General features: G+C 38.9%; 3 protein-coding genes and 1 pseudogene across 5 annotated transcripts in view; 3 read left to right on the top strand and 1 right to left on the bottom strand.

The window, feature by feature from the left end:
* Positions 1 to 5,763, bottom strand: part of LOC144629736 (neurobeachin-like protein 1) — a 66,827-nt gene extending 61,064 nt beyond the window's left edge. The window contains exons 1-7 of the mRNA XM_078487955.1: positions 5,717 to 5,763; positions 5,447 to 5,492; positions 4,258 to 4,461; positions 2,863 to 2,918; positions 2,315 to 2,355; positions 1,446 to 1,492; positions 768 to 824 (exon numbers count right to left, since the gene is read on the bottom strand). Coding sequence (XP_078344081.1) covers positions 768 to 824; positions 1,446 to 1,492; positions 2,315 to 2,355; positions 2,863 to 2,918; positions 4,258 to 4,461; positions 5,447 to 5,492; positions 5,717 to 5,763 — 498 coding nt within the window. The remainder of the gene's footprint in view (positions 1 to 767; positions 825 to 1,445; positions 1,493 to 2,314; positions 2,356 to 2,862; positions 2,919 to 4,257; positions 4,462 to 5,446; positions 5,493 to 5,716) is intronic.
* Positions 5,764 to 8,473: 2,710 nt separating this feature from the next.
* Positions 8,474 to 12,176, top strand: LOC144631161 (lysosomal phospholipase A and acyltransferase-like). 2 transcript variants are annotated; one of them, XM_078489546.1, is made up of 5 exons: positions 8,474 to 8,629; positions 9,710 to 9,866; positions 10,151 to 10,362; positions 10,667 to 10,843; positions 11,499 to 12,176. In XM_078489546.1, the coding sequence occupies exons 1-5, from the start codon at positions 8,494 to 8,496 to the stop codon at positions 12,065 to 12,067; spliced, it is 1,251 nt and encodes a 416-aa protein (XP_078345672.1). In that variant the 5' UTR covers positions 8,474 to 8,493; the 3' UTR covers positions 12,068 to 12,176. The 2 variants fall into 2 exon arrangements, with proteins under 2 accessions (XP_078345672.1, XP_078345671.1); XM_078489545.1 differs by having other exon boundaries at positions 10,661 to 10,843.
* A 2,209-nt stretch (positions 12,177 to 14,385) lies between these two features.
* On the top strand, positions 14,386 to 18,193 carry LOC144631163 (lysosomal phospholipase A and acyltransferase-like; annotated as a pseudogene). Its single transcript, XR_013566684.1, has 5 exons — positions 14,386 to 14,560; positions 15,214 to 15,370; positions 15,549 to 15,764; positions 16,508 to 16,684; positions 17,530 to 18,193. The product of XR_013566684.1 is annotated as a lysosomal phospholipase A and acyltransferase-like (transcript).
* Positions 18,194 to 19,285: 1,092 nt separating this feature from the next.
* Positions 19,286 to 25,035, top strand: LOC144631164 (lysosomal phospholipase A and acyltransferase-like). The gene is made up of 5 exons (XM_078489547.1): positions 19,286 to 19,430; positions 21,138 to 21,294; positions 22,451 to 22,662; positions 23,291 to 23,467; positions 24,447 to 25,035. Exons 1-5 carry the CDS (start codon positions 19,301 to 19,303, stop codon positions 25,013 to 25,015), a joined length of 1,245 nt encoding a protein of 414 aa, XP_078345673.1. The 5' UTR covers positions 19,286 to 19,300; the 3' UTR covers positions 25,016 to 25,035.
* The last annotated feature ends 322 nt before the right edge of the window (positions 25,036 to 25,357 follow it).

The raw sequence follows: 25,357 nt of genomic DNA, 5'->3' as shown, positions 1-25,357 counted from the left end.
GTCCCAGATTGTACCAGGTTGTCCCAGCTGTCCCAGCTTTCCCAGGTCGTCGTAGGTTGTCCCAGTTGTCCCAGGTTGTCCCAGCTGTCCCAGGTTGTCCCAGGTTGTTCCAGGTTGTCCCAGCTGTCCCAGGTTGTCCCAGCTCTTCCGGGCTGTCCCAGCTGTCCCAGGTTGTCCCAGCTGTCTGGGGTTATCTTAGTTATCCCAGCCAGTCAATTGCCAAAATTGTAAATTCTATGTGTCAATTACCACATTGTGTTAATTAGTTTAATTTCTTCATTCTCGTAACTTGTATTTCCCATCCCTCCCTCCCTCCCTCCCTCACTCCCAGGCAGTTAACAGGTTTGACCCAGAAGTCCTTATCAATAAAGTCTGCCCCCGTTTTTGCCAAACACTGTCGTCAAATCATTATATGCATGTAATTAAGTGACTTTTGCCTAGTATCAGACAGTGAGGAGCTCTCTCTATTTCTTCTTCTTGCATGTCTCTTCTCTCCCACATGCCCCTCCAACTCATGCCCAATATAACTACATGCCTACTAATATGCAAGCCAAGGATATTGAAGATCGAGTTTCTCTAAAAGATCATGATGTGTTGTTCCAGAAAATATCCATACCTTTCCTATCCCTCAGGAAATTTCAGTTTAGATTTGTACTTGCCTCCCCCCCCCCCCCTCCCCATAGCCCCGTGGAATTTCCAATTACCTTTGGTGGGGTGGGTACAGATATTTTCTGGAACCAAACAATATACATATTAGCTTCACTAACCTCATAATCCAGAACAGAAATGATTGCTTCAAAACATCCGACTCCAACAAACACTGCCTAATAAATAAGGTTGGCATAGCATAAAATATATGAACATATTAGTTAAGATAATAATAATAAATTATTATCATTACACCACAGTTAATATACTAAACATTTAACTAAAGCTGGGACAAGTTGGGTAAAATCTGTTGTTATAAAATTGTACCTGAAAACTCAAAACTGAGACCATCTCCTTTCTTTTTAAAGATGTTATTTTCATTTTCAATACAGCCTCTATTTGGCTTCCTATCAATCTCGTCCCCAGAGGCCATGATCCTTCCGGTCTGCACCAGGGATCGGGACCTCTGGGCTATTCTGAAAGCCCACCACAAAGGCATTTGAATCTGATCGGCTGTTGAAAACTTGTTCGTTTCACCACAATCTCCGGCGCATGCGCACAATCACACCAGAACCAGGATTTCCTGGTTCCGATTTTGGATTCCTCCAGAGCCGTTGAGTTTCCCGACCGCTGGTCAAGGAAAATGCTCTGGGAACAAGGTTAGCTTCCTATGTAACCTTAATACAATCTAGCCGCTTTCTTCAAATTTTTGAACTTCTAACTTCCTTCATCTTGTGTTATTCTCCCTCTGGCAATAACCGTACAGCCATAGCAAGCAAGAGAAAGTCTTCAATTACCTGAAGTACCGCAGAGTCCTCACAATCCAGTATCTTAGGAATTGCATCTGGCAAAAATAATAAAAAAGTTAAGTTAAATAACTGAGGGATTTGTGGCAAATCAGGAAGTAATTTTAATTAGCATTTTTCCTTAATTCTTGTGTAATATAGCTGTTACATCATTCATTTTAATTTAATGGCACTGAGCTAATAATCTACATGACAATGATAATGATGATCATGATCATCATCATGATGATGAGGATGATAACTTCACAACAAATTATCATCACCGTGATGATAATCATTACATGTACATGTAACAGCTACTTATAAAAACAAATAATAATCAAGGAGTGAACTTGTATTATTAGATGAAAATTACTAGTAATTTTCTCCAGTCAGCACACCCAGTGGAGCAACTTAGAAGAAAGGGGTGAATAAATTCACGGATCAACAGATTTGGCCTTAAAAAGTGCATGGACTGTCGCTTTTTGCAATACATTAAGAGAATTCATGGATTTCAAAAATACAGCCGGTGGATCATGGGTTAGCTAATAATTTTTCCCTGGATTCTGGACTCTTTGTGTCAGGAAGATCAGATCATGGATACTAAATGAATCTTGTATCATTTTGCTTGGTCTTCCTCTGCAAGTTGCCAGAATTGTCACAAAAATAAGAAATGGAACAAAACCTCTTAAAAATTGGCATATAAAACAAAATCTACTTCCAATTTCCATTGAAACTATACCACACAAAGTTTTCAAGTAATGTAGATTCAGATTTGAACAAAAATACTGGCGGATTGACCCCCTTTTCGAAGTACATGGATTGGAATAACTGATTGTCTTTATCCAGATTAAAAATAGATAAACAGTACTAGTACTCACCAAGCATGCATACAGTCCTGGAGAAATGAGCTGATAAATCTCTACATTTTTCAATGAACAAAAGAAAAAACTTCATATTACTAGAAATTCAACTTGTAAGTTATACAAGATAACATGTCTGTTTAGATATTTTACTTGTATTTGTTTGTGCACAGTAATAAAATTTACTGCTATTTTTTAAGAAATTAACTATCACATTCTTTTGAAACTATACAAATTAAGGTATTACATTGCAGCAGCTATTAACAACATTTATACGGTAAGGCAATACACCTTGGTGAATGAATTACAGAAGCATAACAGTTACAAAAATAAAAATCAGTAACACCTATTTTTTCTTCCGAAAAAAGAAGAAGATAAAACACAAATACAATTTTCTTATATGCTAATTTGAAAGGTTTTTAAAAAAAAAAAAAAATTAAGCAAGGCAACATTTTATTTTAAGCCAGTCCCTGACCTTCCCACGTAACATAAACAACACTCAATGCATTCAGCCTAGCCTACATGTATGTATGTCTGATCATCTTAAAGTTTGGAAAATTAGATACCTGAGATGTATAACTTCTAGAAACCTCTTCAGTAATGAAGGAGTATCCACAAGTAGCTAAAATAGGCAACAAACAAAATTATTGTACATAATACTCAGATAAAGGATCAACAGTACTATTGCACATGCTACATGGTCCCCCAGGCTGGAATGGATGCTAGATACCTTATTACATGAAATTTTCACGACATGCTAATTTCGCGAATTTCGCGATTGAAGAAAAATCGCGAAATTAAAGTGACGCGAACATAACATGACGCGAAAATTAAGTGACTCACATTTCACATTATGTCAATAATCAAGAAAATATGAGTTTAGTACCACTGAAGAAAGGAATGTTGTGTTGAATTGACTCGAGAACAATAATTCACCTACAAGCACGAACTCAGCTTTTTGCGGGCATTGTGAGAACTGCTCTGTTGTCACTGTAGACATTCAGCCTCGCCGTTGTGTTTTCTGTTAATTTTGGCGTTATTGTCCCTTTGATAAAGTTGTTTTATTTAATTCAAGGACATGTTAAATAGCATTGCAAAGGAAATGTAACTTAATTATGTCTCACTCAAAAACGCGAAATATAAGTGATTCAAAATACAAAATTTTCCCCAAATCGCGAAATTTAAGTGTCGCGAAATATGCGCACCTCAAAATCGCGAAATTAATGTGTCGCGAAAATTTCATGTAATAAGGTATATAGCTTAAGTTCATAATCACTTATGCAATTTGATCCCCAGCATTTCCATGCAAGTGCTTGTAAATCAACTTTCAATTAATTATTATCAATTGTTTTCATAATAATTTGACTGACTTAAGGTGTATTAGTTGTTGTGCTTCAAGATGCCCCAGGCTAAACTGCATGCTAGTTATATGGCTATTTCATCAAAATTGACCCCCAGCATTTCCTAGGTAGAAAGACCTTGCTCCAAGGCACGACTTAAGGAGCCCAGCCAGGGATTGAACTTAGATCTCCTGACAAGCACTAGAACACACTAATATTATTTTCTCGCCACACTAATGTATAGTTACTGTAAAAGCTCTATTAAGCCCTGGGGCATATTTGTTTTCATTTGCCCTTTTTGAAGGTGGCATTTATTATATTGATCACTATATTATTTTAAAGCATATTAAGTTTCCTTGTTTTCTTTAAATATTGTCATAATCTTTCATATCTTGGCAGGGGTACGGTGGTGTGCGGTAAGGGGGGTTTATGGAAAGAGAGAGAGGTAAGAGGTGTATATTTAAAAAAAAATAAATGTCCAGAGGGGGCTTATTAGAATGGGGGCTAAAAAAACGGAGGGAGCGGGTGGGGGGCAGTTGGCTTATTACAGCTTTTAAAGTATTATTTATTTAGTAGTATAAACCATTTGAACCATCGCCATAGTTTGCATAGTTTACTTACTTGATGCTGGTTGGTTAGATTTGCATGGTGAATGAGGTGAATAATTTTGACAAGGCATGCAACTGCTTGTTCCTGGTCCTGGTCCTCTGAGGTAACAGTACATGTGTCACTGTTTGAGCTCGGAGGATCCTTATTTGTGCAATCTTCAAGGAATCTGAAGAGACTGTCTGTAGTGTCTGGAAGAATGTCCTTTGCTGAACATTCCTGAAAACAATGGAAACAATCATGAACAAATTTTCCAATTACTGCACCCATCATGCAAACTCTGAATTAATATCTTACATGTAAATCTCTGCAAGCCCTAGACTTTCTTAGCCTTGCAAAAGAAATTCAAGATTGCAAGACAGCATCACAAACTAATCAATTTGGCAAGATCAGTTAATTTTGACTAAACACATCAATCTCATTCCCATGCAGAGGCTGTGATCAAATTTGGTTGGCACAAAGAATCGAGACCTCTAAGCTAGACTGAAAACCCGCCAAAACCATGGCCAAATCTGATTGGCTGTTGAAAACATGTTAATTTCATATTAACTTCGGCGCAAGTGCACAATCAAACTGTAACCAGGAAATTCCTGATTCCAGTTTTTGAATCACCCAGGGCTGTTGAGCATTTAGTCATCGCTGACCGTAAACAAACCGGTTCTGGGAACAAGATTGGGTAAACTTTTGCGAGACTCAAATTTTCCAAAGGGCCATTTGCACCCCATATTTTTTTTTTAATTTCTTTCATGTTATCTTAACAAATTCCCATCATGTTTTATGCAGTATAATATATCAGTATCAGTCAGCTACTTCTTTGTTTAAGGGCTTTTTGATGAAGACATTTCCCGCGTTTCTATCATCTATATGCTCAAAAAGGTTGTGCTCCAAAGTTTGTCTTTCTTGTACACTATAAATGGCTTATTTTCATTAGTACCACACAAATGAATAACATTTCGGTAAAAAATATATCTCAGATTACAAAAACAACTTTATCAAACGATTTTTTAACTGTTGATATTTACATTTAAATGGTCAGATCAATTTAACACGGCAGGTGTGAAATCTGGATGGAATCAGGATCTTTAATCGCGGACTGAATAAATTAGTAAAAAATGTTCGAAATATTATTCCGGCTTCGATCGTTTGAGGGAAGTGCACAATATAAACAAACAACCGTACATTTGAGATAACTTTTCAAACATACCCCGCTGCTAAGGTAACTCCAGATTTGTTCCGGGCTCAGTGAAGTTCTGCAACAATCAAATCAAACCAACAGAGTAAGTTCAATATAATAACCTCTGTAAATTTCAAGGGCAGATGCAGAGAGTAAATATTTTTGAGGCGTCTCGTAGAATTTGAGTAATTTCAGGTATCTGACTAATCGAAAAAATTCATTTAAAGTAGCTGTGAACTTCAAAAATTCTACAAAGGAAACCTCGCGAAAATTGATCAAAAGGGCTTGAAATAAACTTGCCTGCTATTGAATTGATTTGTTAATCTCTCCTCCAACTCTTCCGCCATCTTTGTTTTTATTGATCTTCCAGACGTGACCTCGTTCCAGGATTCGCTCGGATTCACACCTTGAGCATTCTAAGTATTAGTTACACTGGTGCCAAGTCAGATTTGTGTTGGTGGAAGGGGTGGGGAGTGGGGAGCCACTCAAATTCAAGGATTAGCATTTGTATCAAGTTGTCTTTTGCAGGGACCCACTGAGAAGGTCATTTCTGTTATTTCATTCATTTCATGTTCTACCACATTCTCAAATACCGTAAAATCCCGGTTATAAGCCCTTGGCTTTTACAACTTCGTAAGGGGTTTTGTGTGCACGTGGGCTTATAAGCGGAGGGGCTTATATCCGGGAGGGCTTATGAGCGGAATAATAATAATAATAATAAAAAACATTTCAAAACGAGACACGGGAGTGTTGATCGAAATACGTTTTTAAGTTAAAAACGCATAATAAGGCAATATTTAGCCCTGTTCAGTACTGTCCGCCATCCAGCAGAAGGGGGCTTATATCCGGGGGGCTTATAATCGGATGTATTTTTTTTATTTCCAGGTAGTTGGGCTTATGATTCCTCATTTAAAAAACACAAAAATCTGTGGGAAATATAATATATAGATTTAGGCAAGCCTAAAAGCGGAGCTCCCCATTTATTTAATTTTCACTGGAGCTTACAATGTTTTCATTCTAGTGAATAAGCGGCCAAAGTACTAATGTTTATGGCGGTTTATAGGTTCAAGACAAATTTAAATAGCTCACGGTTAAACAACTGAATGTCAGCAGTACGACAAAAATAATAATCTTAAAGCGGTGCAAAATCATTACTCATGGCACGAAAAATTACTTTAGAGTACAGTAAATTATCTGCTTTCTAGCAATAGAAAATAGTTTCGCGATCCTGTTATAGTTTCGCAGCAGTTTAGTAGACTCCACAATATCTGTTACATTGATATAGGATATATTCAACGAGCAACGTAGAGTCTGTTGGATTAGCTCAATCGGTAAGGTGCCAGTCTGCGGATCCGGAGGTCGTGAGTTCAAGTCCCAGAGGGTCGAGTTTTTTTTTTTCTTTTTTTTTCTTTTTTTTTACCCCGTAGCAATAAAATGGTTTGTTTATTATATCAACCCGATTTAGCTTTCGAATGCTCCTTCATGTACGATGCTGGCTTTACAGATAGACACGAAAGTCATCGATCGATTATGGCTCTCAATGTCCACTTTTTTGGCGGTCGATTACTCAGTCTACACGTAATTTTCAGCCACATTTTGTTTCATTGCTTCTTGTTTTTCTTTTCAAACCTCTTTAATTTTCACTGGAGCTTACAATGTTTTCATTCTAGTGAATAAGCGGTCAAAGTACTAATGTTTATGGCGGTTTATAGGTTCAAGACAAATTTAAATAGCTCACGGTTAAACCGAATGTCAGCAGTACGACAGAAATAATAATCTTAAAGCGGGGCAAAATCATTACTCATGGCACGAAAAATTACTTTAGAGTACAGTAAATTATCTGCTTTCTAGCAATAGAAAATAGTTTCGCGATCCTGTTATAGTTTCGCAGCAGTTTAGTAGACTCCACAATATCTATTACATTGATATAGGATATATTCAACGTGCATTTTCAGAGTCTGTCGGATTAGCTCAATCGGTAAGGTGCCAGTCTGCGGATCCGGAGGTCGTGAATTCAAATCCCAGAGGGTCAAGTTTTTTTTTTCTTTTTTCCTTTTTTTTTTTCTTTTTTTTTTTACCCCGTAGCAATAAAATGGTTTGTTTATTCTATCAACCCGATTTAGCTTTCGAATGCTCCTTCATGTACGATGCTGGCTTTACAGATAGACACGAAAGTCATCGATCGATTATGGCTCTCAATGTCCACTTTTTTGGCGGTCGATTACTTTCTACACGTAATTTTCAGCCACATTTTGTTTCATTGCTTCTTGTTTTTCTTTTCAAACCTCTTTAAATTTTAAAGGCCGCCTTTATACGGCCGCCTTTATACGGCCTTCTTGCTTCACTATTTCTACCATCAAACTATGGCGGCCATGTTGCGCAACTCCGTACGTACGTACGCCGTACGCGCCCGCGAACCATGCCGCTATCCATGTTGACCATGAAAACTCATTTCCATAGTGTTCCTTCTTTCATACCATTTGCCTGTCTATGGGGCTCCGCACAAGGCGCCTTCGGCGAGCTCCGCTATAAAAAACTGTCAAAAAGATATTTTGTAAGTACCTTGAACATCTGTTCTCATATGTCTTTCCAGACCTTCATATATTTTTTACATGTAGTTGTACTGTTTGCTATAAACTACAAAGTTTGCAACAGTCGACTCAAACGTAAACAGTGTACCAAAAGTAAATGAGCTGTAAAGCTGGATTGTAATATTCATAGAATTTATTGAAAAGAGTGTTTAATTTCACCTGTTTAGCTTATTACCTCTTATTATCTGTAAAATAATACAACGCTTTAACCAGCTGACACTTCATGATCGATTCATGACACTTAAAAATAAATGAGATCATTCTTATTAAAAGGTACACAAAATACACAAAGAGCACAGTTGTTCAGTTTTTACTTTTCATCGAATCACGTAATAGTGCCATTCTCCTGGCATCTTTCAATGGACATAGCTGCATCTCTTTGGTGTGTGATTGGTTAATAACATACATACAAGAGGTCACTTGTCATGTGCTTTATTTAAAACACGAAATTAAAGCTGTGTCACACAAGTCACATTCACGTCCAAAATGCAAGGGAAGGAGTTTATTCAGATAGTAGCGCTGATCTGCCTTCTCTCATACAGTGAGGGATTTTGGATTTGGAATAAGCCAACGAAAAGCCCACCGCCTCCTGCCAACGAGATCAACACACCAGTGATAATCGGTAATAATGCTTTCTTTCGTATTTTTATATTGTCACGTTTTATGACTAATCCATAAGATTCGAACACAAGCGAGCTCGAAAAAATCTTTAGCCGATTGACTATGCTATTTTCTAAGTTCCAGGTCCGGCAAAAATATAAAATTATTGTTGAAAGCACATTCAATTTGCTGTCATCATAGACCTGTTTAAAACCTTTTTTGATGAACAAACATTACATAATTATCCTGCATATTAGTCACTTAAATTGTGGCGGGTTACGTAACAGGGTTCTTTTTAATTTTATATATATATATATAAATCTAATAGGCAATTTCCGAGTTACCATTTGCCTCTGTTTTAAAACCAGTTTACGTGCGAAACCATTCAAATGAAAATGAGTTTGATTTGAATGAATATGGACCTGTAGGTGAAACTCATTTTCATATGAATGGTTTCGCACGTAGACTCGTTTTAAAAGAGGGGCAAAGGGTAACTCGGAAACGGCCTATTCTGTTTTTATAGTGACAATTCCTAGTCTTCAACGGAGTTTCATAATGATAGTGGCAACTAAAGCTGATCGCTTAACTGATTACAGCCCTCTATTTTTTCGTATTATTTCTTCGATTTAAACCGGGGGAAAGAGCAGCGAGAGAACTGGACGCCAGAGTAAAACGAGGGGGGAGTCGCTTTTCTCGCGCCCCACTCCCACCCCTTCGTGCTTCGCACTCGCGTGCGTTGTGAACAGTGTATTTTTTTTTTCAATAGGCTTTCTTCTTAACTTTAAACTTTGTTATTTTTGTAAACAGTCTAGCTAGTCGCAAGTATGATGAGCTAGTTTTACATGTAAAAAGAGACATGGGATTTGCGCCTTACTGCAGGCAGACGTTCTTTTGGCTAGTCACGCATTCTTTCCGCGTTGGGGAGGGAAGATTGCGTGACGAAGATTGCGAGCCAAAATAACGCCTGCCTGGTAGGCTAGACTTGCATGTTTTAAAAGAACATCCCCCGACCCCACCGTGCCAAGAACAAAGCGGCACGAATGGCAAAATGCGTTACTTTAATTAAGTTCAGTATACACTGTATCTCTGTTTCTTTCCTTAGTGCCCGGTTCCGGCGGAAGTCAGCTACAAGCGAAGCTCAACAAACCAAGCGTTTTGCACTGGTACTGTTCCAAAACAACTTCAGACTACTTCACATTATGGCTCAAGAAATCCTCGCTCCTACCTTATGCGATAGACTGCTGGGTAGATAACATGAGGTGACGAAAACATTTTGTGATTAAAAAACAATTTTGAACTTAGTTCAAATTCACTGTAGATGGTGTTTGCCCTTCTCAGAAGATATGTCTAATAGTTTCATTATTCCAAAGCTCGGACAATTTTCTTTATGTTGGTAAACGAAGCGTACTTTTGACTTGTCATGTAATCTTTCCTTTTCAAAGATTGCGTGACTCGGTCGGTGAATCTACTATAATACTACGTTCGCTCTAGGTTAGGTTACTAAATTAAGCAGTGCTGTTTTCTCTCCGACAATTCAATTTAGACTTGTATATGACGAAAGCACCAAGACTATGAAGAACGCGCCCGGCGTAAAAACGAGAGTTCCCGGATTTGGTAACACCAGCTCAATAGAATACTTGGACACCGACAGGTTGATAAAATACTTTTCACCAATGGTGGACAAACTGGTCTCTTGGGGATACGAACGAGGTGTGACCGTCAGAGGGGCACCGTATGACTTCCGATATGGGCCTGGTAAGTAGCACGTGAACAGTGCGTGCCTGACGCATGGATACATCATTGATGACGTCTAGGGATGTTGAGGGAAGCTCGTTTAAACAGTCCTGATCAACTGACTTGGATAACAAAACTCATCATCCAGGGCATACTGTCTCGATGAAATAACAAACTCTTAAAACTAACATAGAAAGAAATATATGGAAATCATTAAAGAGAAATAGCACTTCTATTCAGCTTAGGAATTTGAAATGAATTGAACATAAATTCAGCTATTGACTTCTATCACTTTTTTGTTTTGTTTTCCTCTTGACAGAATCAGCTTCGGGATATTTTACAAAACTGAAGAAACTGATCAAAGACACGTATTCAGCAAATGGCAACAAGAAAATCACTTTGATGAGTCACAGTTTAGGATGTCCTTACAGTTTGGTTTTTCTAAACAAGCAAACTAAAGAGTGGAAGGATAAATATATTCTGCAATGGATTACTCTCTCAGGTTAGGAATAGCTTTTTGAATAAGGTATTATTTCAAGTTTTTCCACATTGTAATGTATTTCCATCGTCGCCATCGTTAGTCATCCTCATTTCCTAATGGGTTCCTGACATTTCTTGAGTACTGTTCTACAAATTCAAATAATTCAGTGTTGGGTTTCCTACATGTAAGCCCCGTGTTTTTAAGTTTGTCCATATTGTAGTCCATTTCCATCCTCACCATCGTTGGTCATTCTCACGTCCTAATAGGTTCCTGTCATTTGTCGAGTACTGTTTTCCAAAAAAAAAATCGAACCAGAAGTGTTGTGTTTCCTTCATGCAAGCCTCGCGTTTTTAAGTTAGTCACCCTCGTTTTCTAACGGGCTCCTGTCATTTTTTGAGTACTGTTCCATAAACTGAAACCATTATCGTTGGGTTTCCTACATGCAAGCTTCGCCTTTTCAAGTTTGCCCATACACATTGCAACCTATTTCCAGAAACAAAAACCAATAATGACCAGACTTGTCTACAATCCACTGGTTTCGCGTTTTTGTTCTGAATTCTGATTGGTTTTTGTCATTATTAGCCAGATGCGATTACTCAAGTTTTGCCTTTATGAAAGCCGTCAGAAAACCGTTCTATGCTTGTTGATACATTTGTTTTTATTTACTTCTTTGTAGGAGTCTGGGGCGGCACTGCAGAGCAAGTCAGTTTATATTCCTCCGGAAACACTCTCGGTATCCCGAAATTCCTCGTGAGCCCGTTGAAGGTCAGAGGAGAACAACGCACAGATACGAGCAATATATACTTGCTTCCGAGCCGCGAGTTATGGTCAGCGGATGAAGTCTTGGCTAAAACCCCGGAGCGTACATATACGGTTAACAATTACGACGATTTCTTTAAAGATATCGGCTTCCCACTTGGAATAAAACTACGAAAGTTGGTGGAAAACCTCACATATCCACTAACGGAGCATTCTCCAAATGTAACAGTGCATTGTTTGTATGGAACTGGTGTCGACACAGCGGCAAATTTTGTCTTCGGCGAAGGAGAGTTCCCGGATACTCAGCCACACGTGGTGTACGGTGACGGAGATGGCACGGTTAATAGACGCAGTCTGGAGGCCTGCAGTAAGTGGAGTCAGCGGCAGCCATACAACGTCACACTGAAGCATTATCCATCGGTGAATCATAACGGCATGCTAAGCGATGAAAACGTGTTCAGTTATATAAAGACTCTGCTAATCTAACTACACTTATATTGCTGTAAAATCTCTAGATCTGCTTAACAATTTAAAAATATTCGTTTTAGCTCTGTCATTGCGTTGTTTAAACGTGGTTCTGCATAAGAATTTGTAGAGCTTTTTACTCACTGTAATATCACGGACAGGGTTTTATCGATAATCGAAAGGTCAGAACCACCTCGTTCAGCATAATACCTTATTGTTACTAATTTTCGCGATTTTCGCAATTTCAAAATAATCGCTAAATTTAAACACGCGAAAATAAGTATACCATACTTTATCAAAAACTAGCAATGGTAAATTGCAGTTCCTGCGTTTTGATTGGTTGACAGCCAATGGTTTTTTGAGCTCATATACCATAAACCAACCCTTGAAAATACCTTTCCGCCTTGTTTTCAACTAGCACCGTTCCTCTGATTACTGTTTTCTTCAGCTTGTAAATCGGCCAAAACCTCTTTAGTGTAGTCACCAAAGTTTCCGTTTGCAGGCTTCTTGTAGTTACATTGAGCCAGATATGTGTATATTCCCAGTAGTTCTTTAGTCTAGATCTTTGACGACTGATCCATAAAACACTGACAAAATCGCGAAATTCAATACACTTTTGCTCTAATTCTTCTTGCAATCGCGAAAATTAATACTCGCAAGATTCAGCTCCCGAATTTTCGCGAAATTAAGCACGCGCGAAAATTAGTAAGATTAAGAAAAACAGAACCACATGAAAGTACTGCTCAGTAACTTTCATTTGAATGGTCACACACTAGGTTTCATTAACAATCTTCTGAAAACCACATTGCACAATATGCTGAAGGTACGACATGTAAGATTCACTAAGCATTTTTCAGATGAAGTATACGGCTACAGGCTCTGTGTGGTTTGTACAGATTTAAAAGTAAGAAACACCTTAAACAGCATATTAAAACAACATTTCACCCACGTTACTGTTCAATTCTGTTTTTCACTTGAATTGTCACATACTGCCTAAATGATGTTAACTGATTGAGCATAGAATCTTAAAGAAGGGAAATCAGGACACGCAATTTATGTCAAAATTCGACCCCTACCAGGTTGCTAAGTCATGATGGCAAGATGGTCGCTATGTCGATGGGTAATGAGAGAAAGAAGCAGCGAATAAGCAACTCTGAAATAAGAAAGAAAAGGATGAGCTGAAAAAAAGAAAGAAGAAAGCAGGCGACTGAAGAAAAACTAAAAGAAAGAAAACACTGAAAAAGAAAGATAGAGAGTGTCAGACAGACAGACAGAAGGTTTACTCCGTTAGTCAGTCAGTCAATCAGTCAGTCAGTCAGTCAGTCAGTCAATCAATCAGTCAGTCATTCAATCAGTCAGTCAGTCTGTCAATTACAGTCAGTCAGTTAATCAGCCAATTAGTTTTGAAACGTAAAGCGGTAAACCCGTGAACGCGGAACTGGCCTCTATTTTCTCGTCTAGAGAAAATTGACAAAAGCAATAACAGACCAAGCGATTGCTGTGGTTTTATATCTACGATATATGTCTTGCAATATTACCGGAACCGCGATTCTGATACCTTAACTGTATTCGTGTTGTGTCGACATCCCGCAGTCTTGTGACATACAATTCCGATAGTGTTGTTTCTTATAAATTACAAAGTTTCAACAGTCGGCTTGAATGTTAACAGTGCACTATCAGTAAGTGCGCTTTTGCAAATCTGGACTATAATATAGGGGTGTTTATCGTTTGTCGGAATAGACCGATTGGAATGACCGCTGATCATAAAAATAGTAGGTGTTTTCCAGAAACAGAAAACCGCCCGAAAGAAATGGCGCTTACCATCTATAATTTTGCCTTCCGGTTGATGGGAAATTTACAAATGCTACAGAATTTTGTACCAACCGGAATGTAAGGACTACCTCAAAACGTAGTCCACAATTTCCAAACGGATTTTCCAAAAAAAATAATTACAATTCCATTTGCCTTCCAACCGAAATTCCCGGGATTTTTGTTTAAATGGCAAGCACCCCTAACGAAGAAAGTGTTTGATTTCACCTGCTTAGTTCATTATTTCTTCACACAGGTAAAATAATATAAATTTGCAGAAATGTGTAACCAGCTTACAATGAAATAAATGAGATTATTCTTATCACTACAAAGGTATATGAATTTCAGGCAAAAAATACTTCAGCAATGCAAAGTGCTTTGAAAGTTCATTTTAATCTTACCGAATCAGCTAATAGTGCCATTCCCCTCGCATCTTTTAATGGACATAGCTGCATATCTCTGGCGTGTGATTGGTTAATAGCGTACAAAAGGTCACCTCTGTCGCCCGTGCTTTATTTATAACACGAAAGCTGTGTCACACAAGTCACAATCAACACTTGACGTGCAAAATGCAAGCAAAGGTTTTTCTTCAAGCGGTAGCGCTAATCTGCCTTCTCTCTTGCAGTGAGGGATTTTGGATTTGGAATAAACCAACAGAAAGTCCACCGCCTCCAGCAAACGAGATCAAGTCACCAGTGATAATAGGTAACAATGCTCTCTTTCTACTTTAACTGTCACGTCTAATTCGTATGATTCAAATCCAAAAGAAGGTCGAGAATACGTATAGATGATTGACTACGTTTTTTTTTGTTTCAAGTTCTTGGTTCGGAAAATCATTAAAGTCTTTATCAAATCACATTTATTTTGCCAAAAGTATAGGTTAGGTCTGCATACGAGCCTAGTGGCCCATCAAGCCGGAGCTTATCCAGGTTTTCGTAGCATGAAGCGACCTGGAGTATTTCTAGTCCCCCCTGAATGGGATGCTGGCCCATCGCGGGTTACCCCCAGTAGTAAATTCGCCAGTACCCATTTTTAAACCTGGGAGATCCAGAAAATATCTTTATTCCATGCACTAAATTAACACAAGGAAACACGATAGCTTTAGTTGCCAACCGGGATCTTTTGCTCAAAAGTCAAGTTGTTGTTGTTGTTTGTTGACGGGAGTTAAGATCTTAGAAGATTCAAACGGATTTACGAGCTCGAGCGACGGACTAGATAGATTAGACTTACCTTTTTTAACATCCACGCCCCTTTTTTTGACATAGCTCCTTTCAGCGGAACACACCCCATCAGAGTAGGGACAGTAGGGCACGGGCACTGCAAGCATAAGTATTGTATATCTCTGTTTCTCTCCTCAGTGCCCGGTACTGGCGGAAGTCAGCTACAAGCGAAGCTCAACAAACCAAAAGTTTTGCACTGGTACTGTTACAAAACAACTTCAGATTTCTTCACATTGTGGGTCAAAAAATCCTCGCTTCTACCTTATGCCATAAACTGCTTTGTGGATAACATGAGGTGACGGAAACTTTTTCTAATAAAATAATCTTTTTAACCTTGAATTTAGTTCAAAATTCGCTCAGAAAGTGCTGCATTTCCGCCCCTTTTTAGACTCTAATTCAACTCTAGCTCCCTTAAGGCCAGGTCACTAGTCGTTCACTTATGCATGCTGTTTCTCTCCTCCAATGAAATTTAGACTTGTGTATGACGAAAGCACTAAGACAGTAAAAAACTCGCCAGGCGTAGAAACGAGAGTTCCCGGATTTGGTGACACCAGTTCAATAGAATACTTGGACGCCGACCACTTAGACGGTAAAGTATTTTATACCAATGGTGGACAAGCTGGTCTCTTGGGGATACGAACGAGGTGTGACCGTCAGAGCGGCCCCGTATGACTTCCGATATGGGCCTGGTAAGTAACACGTGAACAGTGCGTGCTTGGTGCATGATGAAGGTTAATTGTTATCAAAGACCGTTAAGGGAGGTCGTTCTTAACTAACAATTTGTTGCTAAGGAAGTTTTCTACCCATCAATTATGAAAACCAGAGCAATCATGTGCATATGTTTGTATCGTTGAGCCGATTTTCAAATCACGAACACATTTAACAAGTCACGGGATAAATCGGCCGGTGCCAGTAAAGATTTAAAAATGAAAATCACTGTCGAAAGATAAAGAACTTCCATATACTTTATGTGACGTATCGCTTTGTGAAATGCACATAACTATAAAAGTTATGACGGAATAACACTCGTATTAACAGATGTTCTTTAGAAGCGTTTCTTTTCTTGGTGTGTAAATTAATAAACAAGGCCACCATAGATATCTTTGATTTTTAAAGAAATAGGAGCTCTTACATCTTCCCACTGAGCTTTGAAAATGGAACTGATATTTTTCTTCTAAGTAGGTGTTCCCTCAATAAAAGTCACTATTCGTTAAGAAAGAAGGACCCCCCCCCCCCTTAGCCTCTTACGCGGACCACCTATAGTGGACTCTCAAAACTAACATGAAAAGAAACGTGTTGCAATACTTAAAGAGAATATACATTTTGATTTAAGCTTGAGAATGTGATAAAGGTAAATGGCAAAGGTATATGATATGAATTGAACATAATTCACTAAAAAATCAGCCAACTTCTGTCTTTTCTACATGAACAGAGACGGAATATTTGGCAAAACTGAAAGAACTAATCGAGGATACCTATTCAGCAAATGGCAACAAGAAAATCACTTTGATGAGTCACAGTTTAGGATGTCCATACAGTTTGGTTTTCCTGAACAAGCAAAATAAAGATTGGAAGGATAAATATATACTGCAATGGATTACTCTTTCAGGTTAGAAACATCTCTAATTGTTAACGAGATACTCAGTGCAATGACTAAAACGTAAATCACAAATTTCAAAGAAACTGACAAGCTTAACCTGAGAAATTAGGTCTCGCGTTTTCAAGTTTGTTCACTGAGTTCTGCACTTGCTGTGCTTCGAATTGGTTACCGGAGAATAGATTCACGTGACGGGTTTTTTATGCTTCTTTTTCTCCGGCAGCCATTCAGGAGCAGAATAGAACCAAATCATGATTTGGCTAACACACATTTTCCCGCGCTGACTGTCCCGGGTTGCGCCTCTGTTATGCGTAAATCTAATTGGCTTTTAGGTTGCTTTTCTTCCTCGAGAGTGTGTAACAGGGGCTTTTGCGGGGATTTAGATCTATGGCTGAGCGGGAGGTGCCCTGCTACCTTCCGGGATCTTTTATATCAAGTGGACCAAGAAAGAAAGAAACATGGTGTTTAATGGTGATCTTGACTCACTCGCTAACCGGCAGAACTCAAAGTTACTACTTAAAAATTAAAGGAAAACTGTCAAAAGCGAGTTCTAGCCAGTAGTGTTTCGACAACTCATACGTAAGCTTCGCAAAAAGAAAAAATTCTAAGGATATTACTCTTCGCGCCGGCCCTTAAAAGCTAGAGCTCATTTCTTATTCGAAGCCTTTGTTCTAAAAGTACGTACAAAACACCTATACAACTAGCTTTACGATAACAGAAGATTGTGTAGTTTACAAATCTACCTTTTTACCGAAAAATGTTCCGTAACAATTAATCAAATCCGCCAGTTTTTCGGCTTTGGTCATTTGTAATTAGCTCCATTTTAATGTTTTTGGGTTTTGACTTGTGTTTGCTAGGGGTCTAGGGCGGTGCTGCAGAGACAGTCAGCCTATATACCTCCGGAGACACTCTCGGTATCCCGAATTTCATTGTGAACCCGCTGACCGTCAGAGGAGAACAACGCACGTACTCAAGCAACGCATACTTGCTTCCGAGCCGCGAGTTATGGTCAGCGGATGACGTCTTGGCCAAAACACCAGAGCGCACATACGCTGTCAACAACTATGCTGATTTCTTTAAAGATATCGGCTTCCCACTTAGAATAACAATGCGAAAGATGGTAGAAAACCTGACTTATCCACTAACGGAACATTCTCCAAATGTTACCGTGCACTGTTTGCATGGGATTGGTGTGGACACGCCAGCAAATTTCATATTCGGCGAAGGAGAGTTCCCGGATACACCACCACACGTAGTGTATGGTGACGGAGATGGCACGGTCAATAGACGCAGCCTGGAGGCCTACAGTAAGTGGAGTCAGCGGCAGCTATACAACGTCACACTGAAGCAGTATCCATCGGTGAATCATAACGGCATGCTAAGCGATGAAAACGTGTTCAGTTATATAAAGACTCTGCTGTTCTAACTACGTTTATATTGCTGTAAATTCTCTTCTTATCCATTTAGAAACATTCCTTTTAATGCCGTCACTTCATGTTTGTAATTCAGTAAACTTGTGATTTCAAAGGTGTTCTGCGTAAAACATTTGTCTAGCTTAGTTTAATTTTTCTGTTATAATCGACAGCTTACATTTAATTGTCACACACTTTGGTCTCGTTTACGGAATTTAAAGTTAGAACCACCATGTACAACATAATAAACATTATTAAAAACTGGCCATGGTATATTGCATCTCCTGAGTTTGATTGGTTTACAGGTCATGGTATATGAGCTCATATACCATGGACCACATATATGGTAGGTTTACGCGTCAGCGAGAACAGCCGTGCAGTTCAAATATTGAAATTCTCCGGGTGATTTAAATAAAACAATTATTCCACTCGCGCCTGTTGGATATGAGAAAGTTATAGCCAACTCGGTGAAACGCTACACTGATGTGTTTGTGGGTTGTCCACCGCTAGCCCGCAAACCGCCGCATGGTAGCGCTGCTTTCTAAAGCCTGGTTCTCATATGATCGTCCCGATCGTCTCTGTCGCTTCTGTCGCTTCAAAAAGTTTGCTTGCTCCAATCAACTCAGACTTTGCAAACGACAGAAGCGACAGAGACGATCGGGGTGATCATATGAGAACCAGCCTTTAGAAAAGGTGACTCATACAGTTCATAAACCGAAAAACCATTTCTTTGATTGATCGATAATTTCTGTTATATTTGGTTATATTAGTGAAAGCACAGCAACTACCATCGATGTCGCCGTGTTTGTAAACAAACAAACAAAACGGAAGTACCATGTTGCAGTGTTTGGCTGAAAAACAAAAGTACATGCTACAAATGAACAAAAAAAACGCGTAAGCTCGCGTAAATATCACGACTGGTGTTTCAAAGTCTTATTGAAAGTGAAATAAAGCAAATTGATAAAACATCATACTTTTAATTATTCGGCTCCATTGCATTCTACGCTATCCTTTGATTCTCTAAGTTTATCTTTACTCAATCAGCTTCTAGTGCATTCTTCTTGCATCTTTTGTTTTCGATGGACAACCTAGCTGAGTATCTCTAGCCTGTGATTGGTTAGTTTCATACAAGTCATCACTTATCTTGCCTATGCCTTATTTATAACACGAAAGCTTTGTAACACAAGTCACAATCAACTCTTCATTCGCGTCTAAAATGCAAAGGAGGGATTTTCTTCAAGTAGTAGCGCTGACCTGTTTTCTCTATTGTAATGAGGGATTTTGGAATAAACCAAAGGAAAGCTCACCGCCTGCAGCGAACGAGGTCAAAACACCAGTGATAATCGGTATTATATTTATACTTTATTTGAATGCATTTGTAATTGTCGCCTCTTGAAAAAATCCATAAGATTCAGAACCAAAGGAAGATCAGAAGAAAAGATATAGCCGATTGAATACCGTATAATTCAGGAAATAAGCCCCAGGCTGATATTTGCTCGACATTCAAGTGGGCTTATTTTCGGGAAAGGCTTATATACATGGAGGGGTGGAGGGGTGGTATTTTCGGATGGAAATTGCTTTAAAAAATCTTTGGGTTTTGCGTATGAGATTGGGGTGGCCTATTTTGCGATCGGAATTTTACGGTATACTATCTTCTAAGTTTCATTCTTGATAATAGTCTTGTTGAAAGCAAGTTTGTTTTATCCATTAGTATAAGTCTATTTAAAAACATTTTCTCAGCAAACATTTACATATCATGCAATTTTGACCAGTTTTAATTACCAAAGAACAGTTTTTTAATACAATTTATAGATATAATTGATGCTATTCTTTTTGTATGCTGGAAAAGGACAGCTTGAACATGAATGACAGTTTGAATGGTTGCCCGGGTAACCCGCTCGCCTGTCAAAATAATAAAGATTAAATACCCCAAACACCATATTATTTATAGGTTTTTGACCAATTTATAATGGAAACGTTTTGCAGCAAAAATTGACATATCGTCCAATTTCGAGTAATCCGGTCTTAATTAGTTAGTTAACCAACTTATATTAGAGCGTTTTTCACTTGAGTGTCGAAAGTAGTTCACGTTTGCTTTGGTTTTGCATTACTACGCTTAATAATTGGCTCAAAAAACTCGCGCCACTTTCTCAGCCAATCAGAAGTAAAATCAAAACCAATTGTGATTCGCTCGCGCACGTTTTCCCGTGTACTGTATTTGCTTCGAGTTTTCATTGGTTCGCTGGATTGTCTGTTTCCTTTGCGATTAGCCAGAGTAATACCTTGGTTTTGGTTTTACGACACTCAATTGAAAACTGCTCTAATTAGTTGGTTTTAATTACATAACAACGGTGTTTATATTTTAGTTTAATTATAATTAACGTTTTTCTGTTTATATACTGGAAAAGAAGTCTTTTCCAGGCACAAACAAGAAATTAAAAAGGGTTCTATTCGATGCGCCCGTTTTCACAGTTTTAAAAGGAAACAAGACAGCTTCAATGGTCGCCCGGTTAACTTGCTCGCCTGTCAAAATAATAAAAGTTTAAATTAGGTTTTGACTATTTTATGATGGAAATTTTTCAAAGAATAAAATTATCGCCCCAACCAATACAAAACGGCTGTCAAGGATAACAAAAAAGGCCGACTTTTATCGATTGTGCTAGCAGGTTTTTGTAGTATAATCTCATGCGATCATGGCAATGCGAGCCTGATATTTTCGAGTTCACATACAGTAAAAAAAAATTATTATACAAAATTATATGCAATTAATAGGCCGAATATCACTAAAAGTTCTATTAGCAACAATGTTAATTATTCCTCAGAAAATAAGAACCTGTTAAGAACCTAAATAGACTAAATTTGTGTTAACTACCATTTATGTAAGAACCTGTTTTGATAGGCTAACATGGAAAAACTAGGTTGTTGCTCGCGTGTGTTAACTGTAGTTTAAAAGTGTGATAGGAACAAGTTCGTTCGTTCGTTCGTTCGTTCGTTCGTTCGTTCATTCATTAGCTACGCGCCGAAGGACTTCAAATCTCTGTTTCTTTCCTCAGTGCCCGGTACTGGTGGATGTCAGCTACAAGCGAAGCTCAACAAACCAAAAGTTCTGCACTGGTACTGTTACAAAACAACTTCAGATTTCTTCACATTATGGCTTAAAAAGTCCTCGCTTCTACCTAAAGCCATAGACTGTTGGTTAGATAACTTGAGGTGACGGAAACATTATCTCGAATAAAAATAACTATGCTTCAAAGTTAGCTCAAGAAGCCTTGACTTACCTATTTTTCCCTTATGATGACGTCGACTCTTTCTCAGAATTTTTTTTTTTTATTATTATTCCATATTAGTTTGGTTACAGGGGTTATGCTGATAAACGAAAGTGTTGCTTTCGTGTCGCTGCTCACCTATCTATTTTTTTCCGCCCGGTTAACAGGGTTTTATGGCGAACTGCTCTAGGAGCAGACCATTGAGATTATTATTTAACATCAAAACTTATTTTCATACATGTTAAAATTATAAAAAAAAACAAATTTTAAATTAAAACTAAATCAACTCTAGCCTCGCTCTCACTCAAAGTCTCACTCAAAGGTTGGGTTACTAAGGCCCGGTTCAAAGGTCGCGCCATCGTCGTGTCGAACTCAATTGTATTAAATTCGACTTCAGCGCGATTGCAGCACGGCAGTTGATTCAAACGTCGCATTTAATACCTGCTGACTGGTTCAAACGTCGCGCTATCGTCGTGTCGAACTCAATTGTATTAAAACAATGTGCACGTTTCAAGAGTCTTGACAAAGCTGTAAAGCTGGCTGAACCATTCGCCGAGATTCTTCTCTTTTTGAAACCGTTGCAATTTTGATTACAGTCGCCGTTTATCTGTTTACAGTGGCTTTCCTGTATTCAGCAACACATGTCCGTGTCTGAAATTTGTTCCTTATTTCCCGTCATACGGCCTTCTTTCTCGCCTTTCGTAAAGAGTAGTATTCAATTTTTCTGACAATACGCTTGAACATTCTGATAATTCCGACTCAGGACATTTTTCCAAACCATTTTTCAAATTCTGAAACTGATATTTACGCATGCGTCTCACGTAACCACGCTGTGAAAGTGTTCGGGACTACATTATCATAATGTATGCATTAGGTTTCGCTTCAATTTTGCACGAAGTTTGAATCAAACGTCGTGCCAACGTCAAACTTGATATTCTTTAAGTTCGACTTTAGCGCGACTGTTGCTCGACGTTTGAATCAAGGTCGCGCCAGAGTCGGGTAGCGCGACTAAGCGCATTTAATTGAGTTCGACACGACGATAGCGCGACGTTTGAACCGGACCTTAGCACAGCTAATTCCTCTCCTCCAATGAAATTTAGACTTGTGTATGACGAAAGCACCAAGACTATGAAGAACTCACCTGGCGTGGATACGAGAGTTCCCGGATTTGGTGACACCAGTTCAATAGAATACTTGGACACCGACCACTTAGTAAAGTATTTTGTACCAATGGTGGACAGGCTGGTCTCTTGGGGATACGAACGAGGTGTGACCGTCAGAGCAGCACCGTATGACTTCCGATATGGGCCTGGTAAGTAACACGTGAACAGTGAATGCTTGGCGCATGATGAAAGCCACTGACTTTCATGTCTAGTCGACGGCTTTTAAGGTGGGGTCATTCTTAACTACCTACTAACCATCACATTTTGGAAACTAGCGCTAACACAGATAAGCTGTTTGCATACAGTCAACTCTCTCTTAACGGACACCTCTATAAGGCGGACACCTGGTGATGGTCCCTGTCGTTTTTCAGTCATTTTACTGTAAACAAACTCCCTATAAGACGGAAACCTCTCTCTTTTGCTTTAACAAGCGAATACGGTCTTTTTATTGCTTTAGTCTTGTTGCAGTTTGCAAAGGTTTGTTGTCAAGTTGTGCATAGGTTTAGCTTTATTATTTCAGAATTACTGGTGTCTTGTTACCTCGACTCTCTACAAGGCGGACACCTCTCTAAGACGGACAGTTGCAGCCGGTCCCGAAACTTTCGATTTAGAGAGAGTTGACTGTTGACTGTATAGATTTCTTCATTAAAGAATTCTTTAAAAATTTCAGATTAAGGACACATTTAACAAGTCATGTAAAAAAAGGGGTGCCAGTGTCGTTTTAATGTAGTGCAGTGTAGATTTTTCAGCTAACTTCCATCTTTTCTACTTCATCAGAGACGGAATATCTTGAAAAACTAAAAGTACTGATTGAGGACACGTATTCAGCAAATGGCAACAAGAAAATCACTTTGATGAGTCACAGTTTAGGATGTCCTTACAGTTTGGTTTTCCTGAACAAGCAAACTAAAGAGTGGAAGGATAAATATATTCTGCAATGGATTACTCTTTCAGGTTTGATAGGAATCACTTTTTAAGCAAATGAAAGAACATCGCAGTAATGTACTCAACTTACGCAGTTGAGAAAAGCAAGCCTGAAAAACATTCAGGCTTGAATGGAAATTGAACCCATGACCTCTGCGATACTAGTGCAGCGCTCTAACCAACTGAACTATCAAGCCAACTGGGAGCTGGTCACTTGTGAATTCGTAATATACCCGTGGATGGAGAAGATATGAAATGAATATATGAAATTCATATATTTGTACTGCGGATATACATTTTAAGCTAATGGCGCTAATGCCGGAAAGATCATCGCATTAATGTACTCAACTTAAGCAGTTGAGAAAAGCAAGCCTGAAAAAAATTCAGGCTTGAACGGGATAGTTCAGTTGGTTAGAGCGCTACACTAGTTTCGCAGAGGTCATGGGTTCGATTTCCGTTCAAGCCTGAATTTTTTTCAGACTTGCTTTTCTCAACTGCTTAAGTTGAGTACATTACTGCGATGATCATTCATTTGCTTAAAATGTATATCCGCAGTACAAGTCTATGAATTTCATATATTCATTTCAGGAATCACTTTGTTAACAAAAAATACTTAGTGAAAAGACTAAAAAAGTAAATTACAAACTTCAAAGAAGCTTGCAAGCTTAACTTGGAAACGCGTTTTCACGTGTTTATTAGAGTTCTACTTTTGCAGTGCTTCGATTGGAAAAAAGAAGAATAAATTCACGTGATGTTCCTCAACCAATCAGAGATCAGAGCAATCATGTGATGCTGTTTCTAAGCCAATAAGGAGCAGAACAGAAACTTGGCTCACGCTGATTTCCCCGCGCTTGCTATCGCGTGTTGCACTTTTTTTTTGCTAGATCTGATTGGTTCTTTGCTTTCTTGCCTTCTTTATGATTGGTGGTATGCGCTGGTATTTTGGTTTTGGCTTTAGTCTTTTGTTCTTCTCTATGTGAATTTTCAGTTTTTTACTTTTGTTTGCTAGGAGTCTGGGGTGGTGCTGCAGTGACTTTAAGTCCCTATTCCTCCGGAGACACTTTCGGCATCCCGAATTTCCTTGTGAACCCGCTGACCGTCAGAGATGAGCAACGAACGTTCTTAAGCAACGCATACTTGCTTCCGAGCCGCGAGTTATGGTCAGCGGATGAAGTCTTAGCCAAAACACCAGAGCGCGAGTACACTGTCAACGACTATGCTGATTTCTTTAAAGATATCGGCTTCCCACTTGGAATAACAATGCGAAAGATGGTGGAAAACCTGACATACCCTCTAACAGAACATTCTCCAAATGTAACCGTGCACTGTTTGCATGGAATTGGTGTGGACACGCCGGCAAATTTCACATTTGGCGAAGGAGAGTTCCCGGATACTCCGCCACACGTGGTGTACGGTGACGGAGATGGCACGGTCAATAGGCGCAGCCTGGAGGCCTGCAGTAAGTGGAGTCAGCGGCAGCCATACAACGTCACACTGAAGCAGTATTCATCGGTGAATCATAACGGCATGCTAAGCGATGAAAACGTGTTCAGTTATATAAAGACTCTGCTGTTATAACTACGTTTATATTGCTGGAAATTCTCCGCTTGTCACCCATTTCGAACTGTTTGTTTCAGCGCCGTCACCCCATGATTGAAATTAAACGGTGTTCTGCGTCATCTTTCTCTTATTGCTTATTATCGACAGCTTTCATTTGAATGATCACACACTTGGGTTTCATCCACAGTCGCACTAGGGTTTAATCCACAGACTTCAAAGTTAGAACCACCTTGTCGAGAATAATTAACAGTACTACATGAAAGTGCTGCTCAATAGCTTTCATTTGAATGGTCACACACTAGGGTTTCATCCACAGACTTTAAAGTTAGAACCACCTTGTCCAGAATAATTAACAGTACC

The sequence above is a fragment of the Oculina patagonica genome, chromosome 11 (genome assembly GCF_052425735.1).
Source record: "Oculina patagonica isolate OP01 chromosome 11, crgOcupat, whole genome shotgun sequence".
NCBI classification, from domain to species: domain Eukaryota; kingdom Metazoa; phylum Cnidaria; class Anthozoa; order Scleractinia; family Oculinidae; genus Oculina; species Oculina patagonica.
This window is presented reverse-complemented; position numbering and strand designations above follow the sequence as displayed.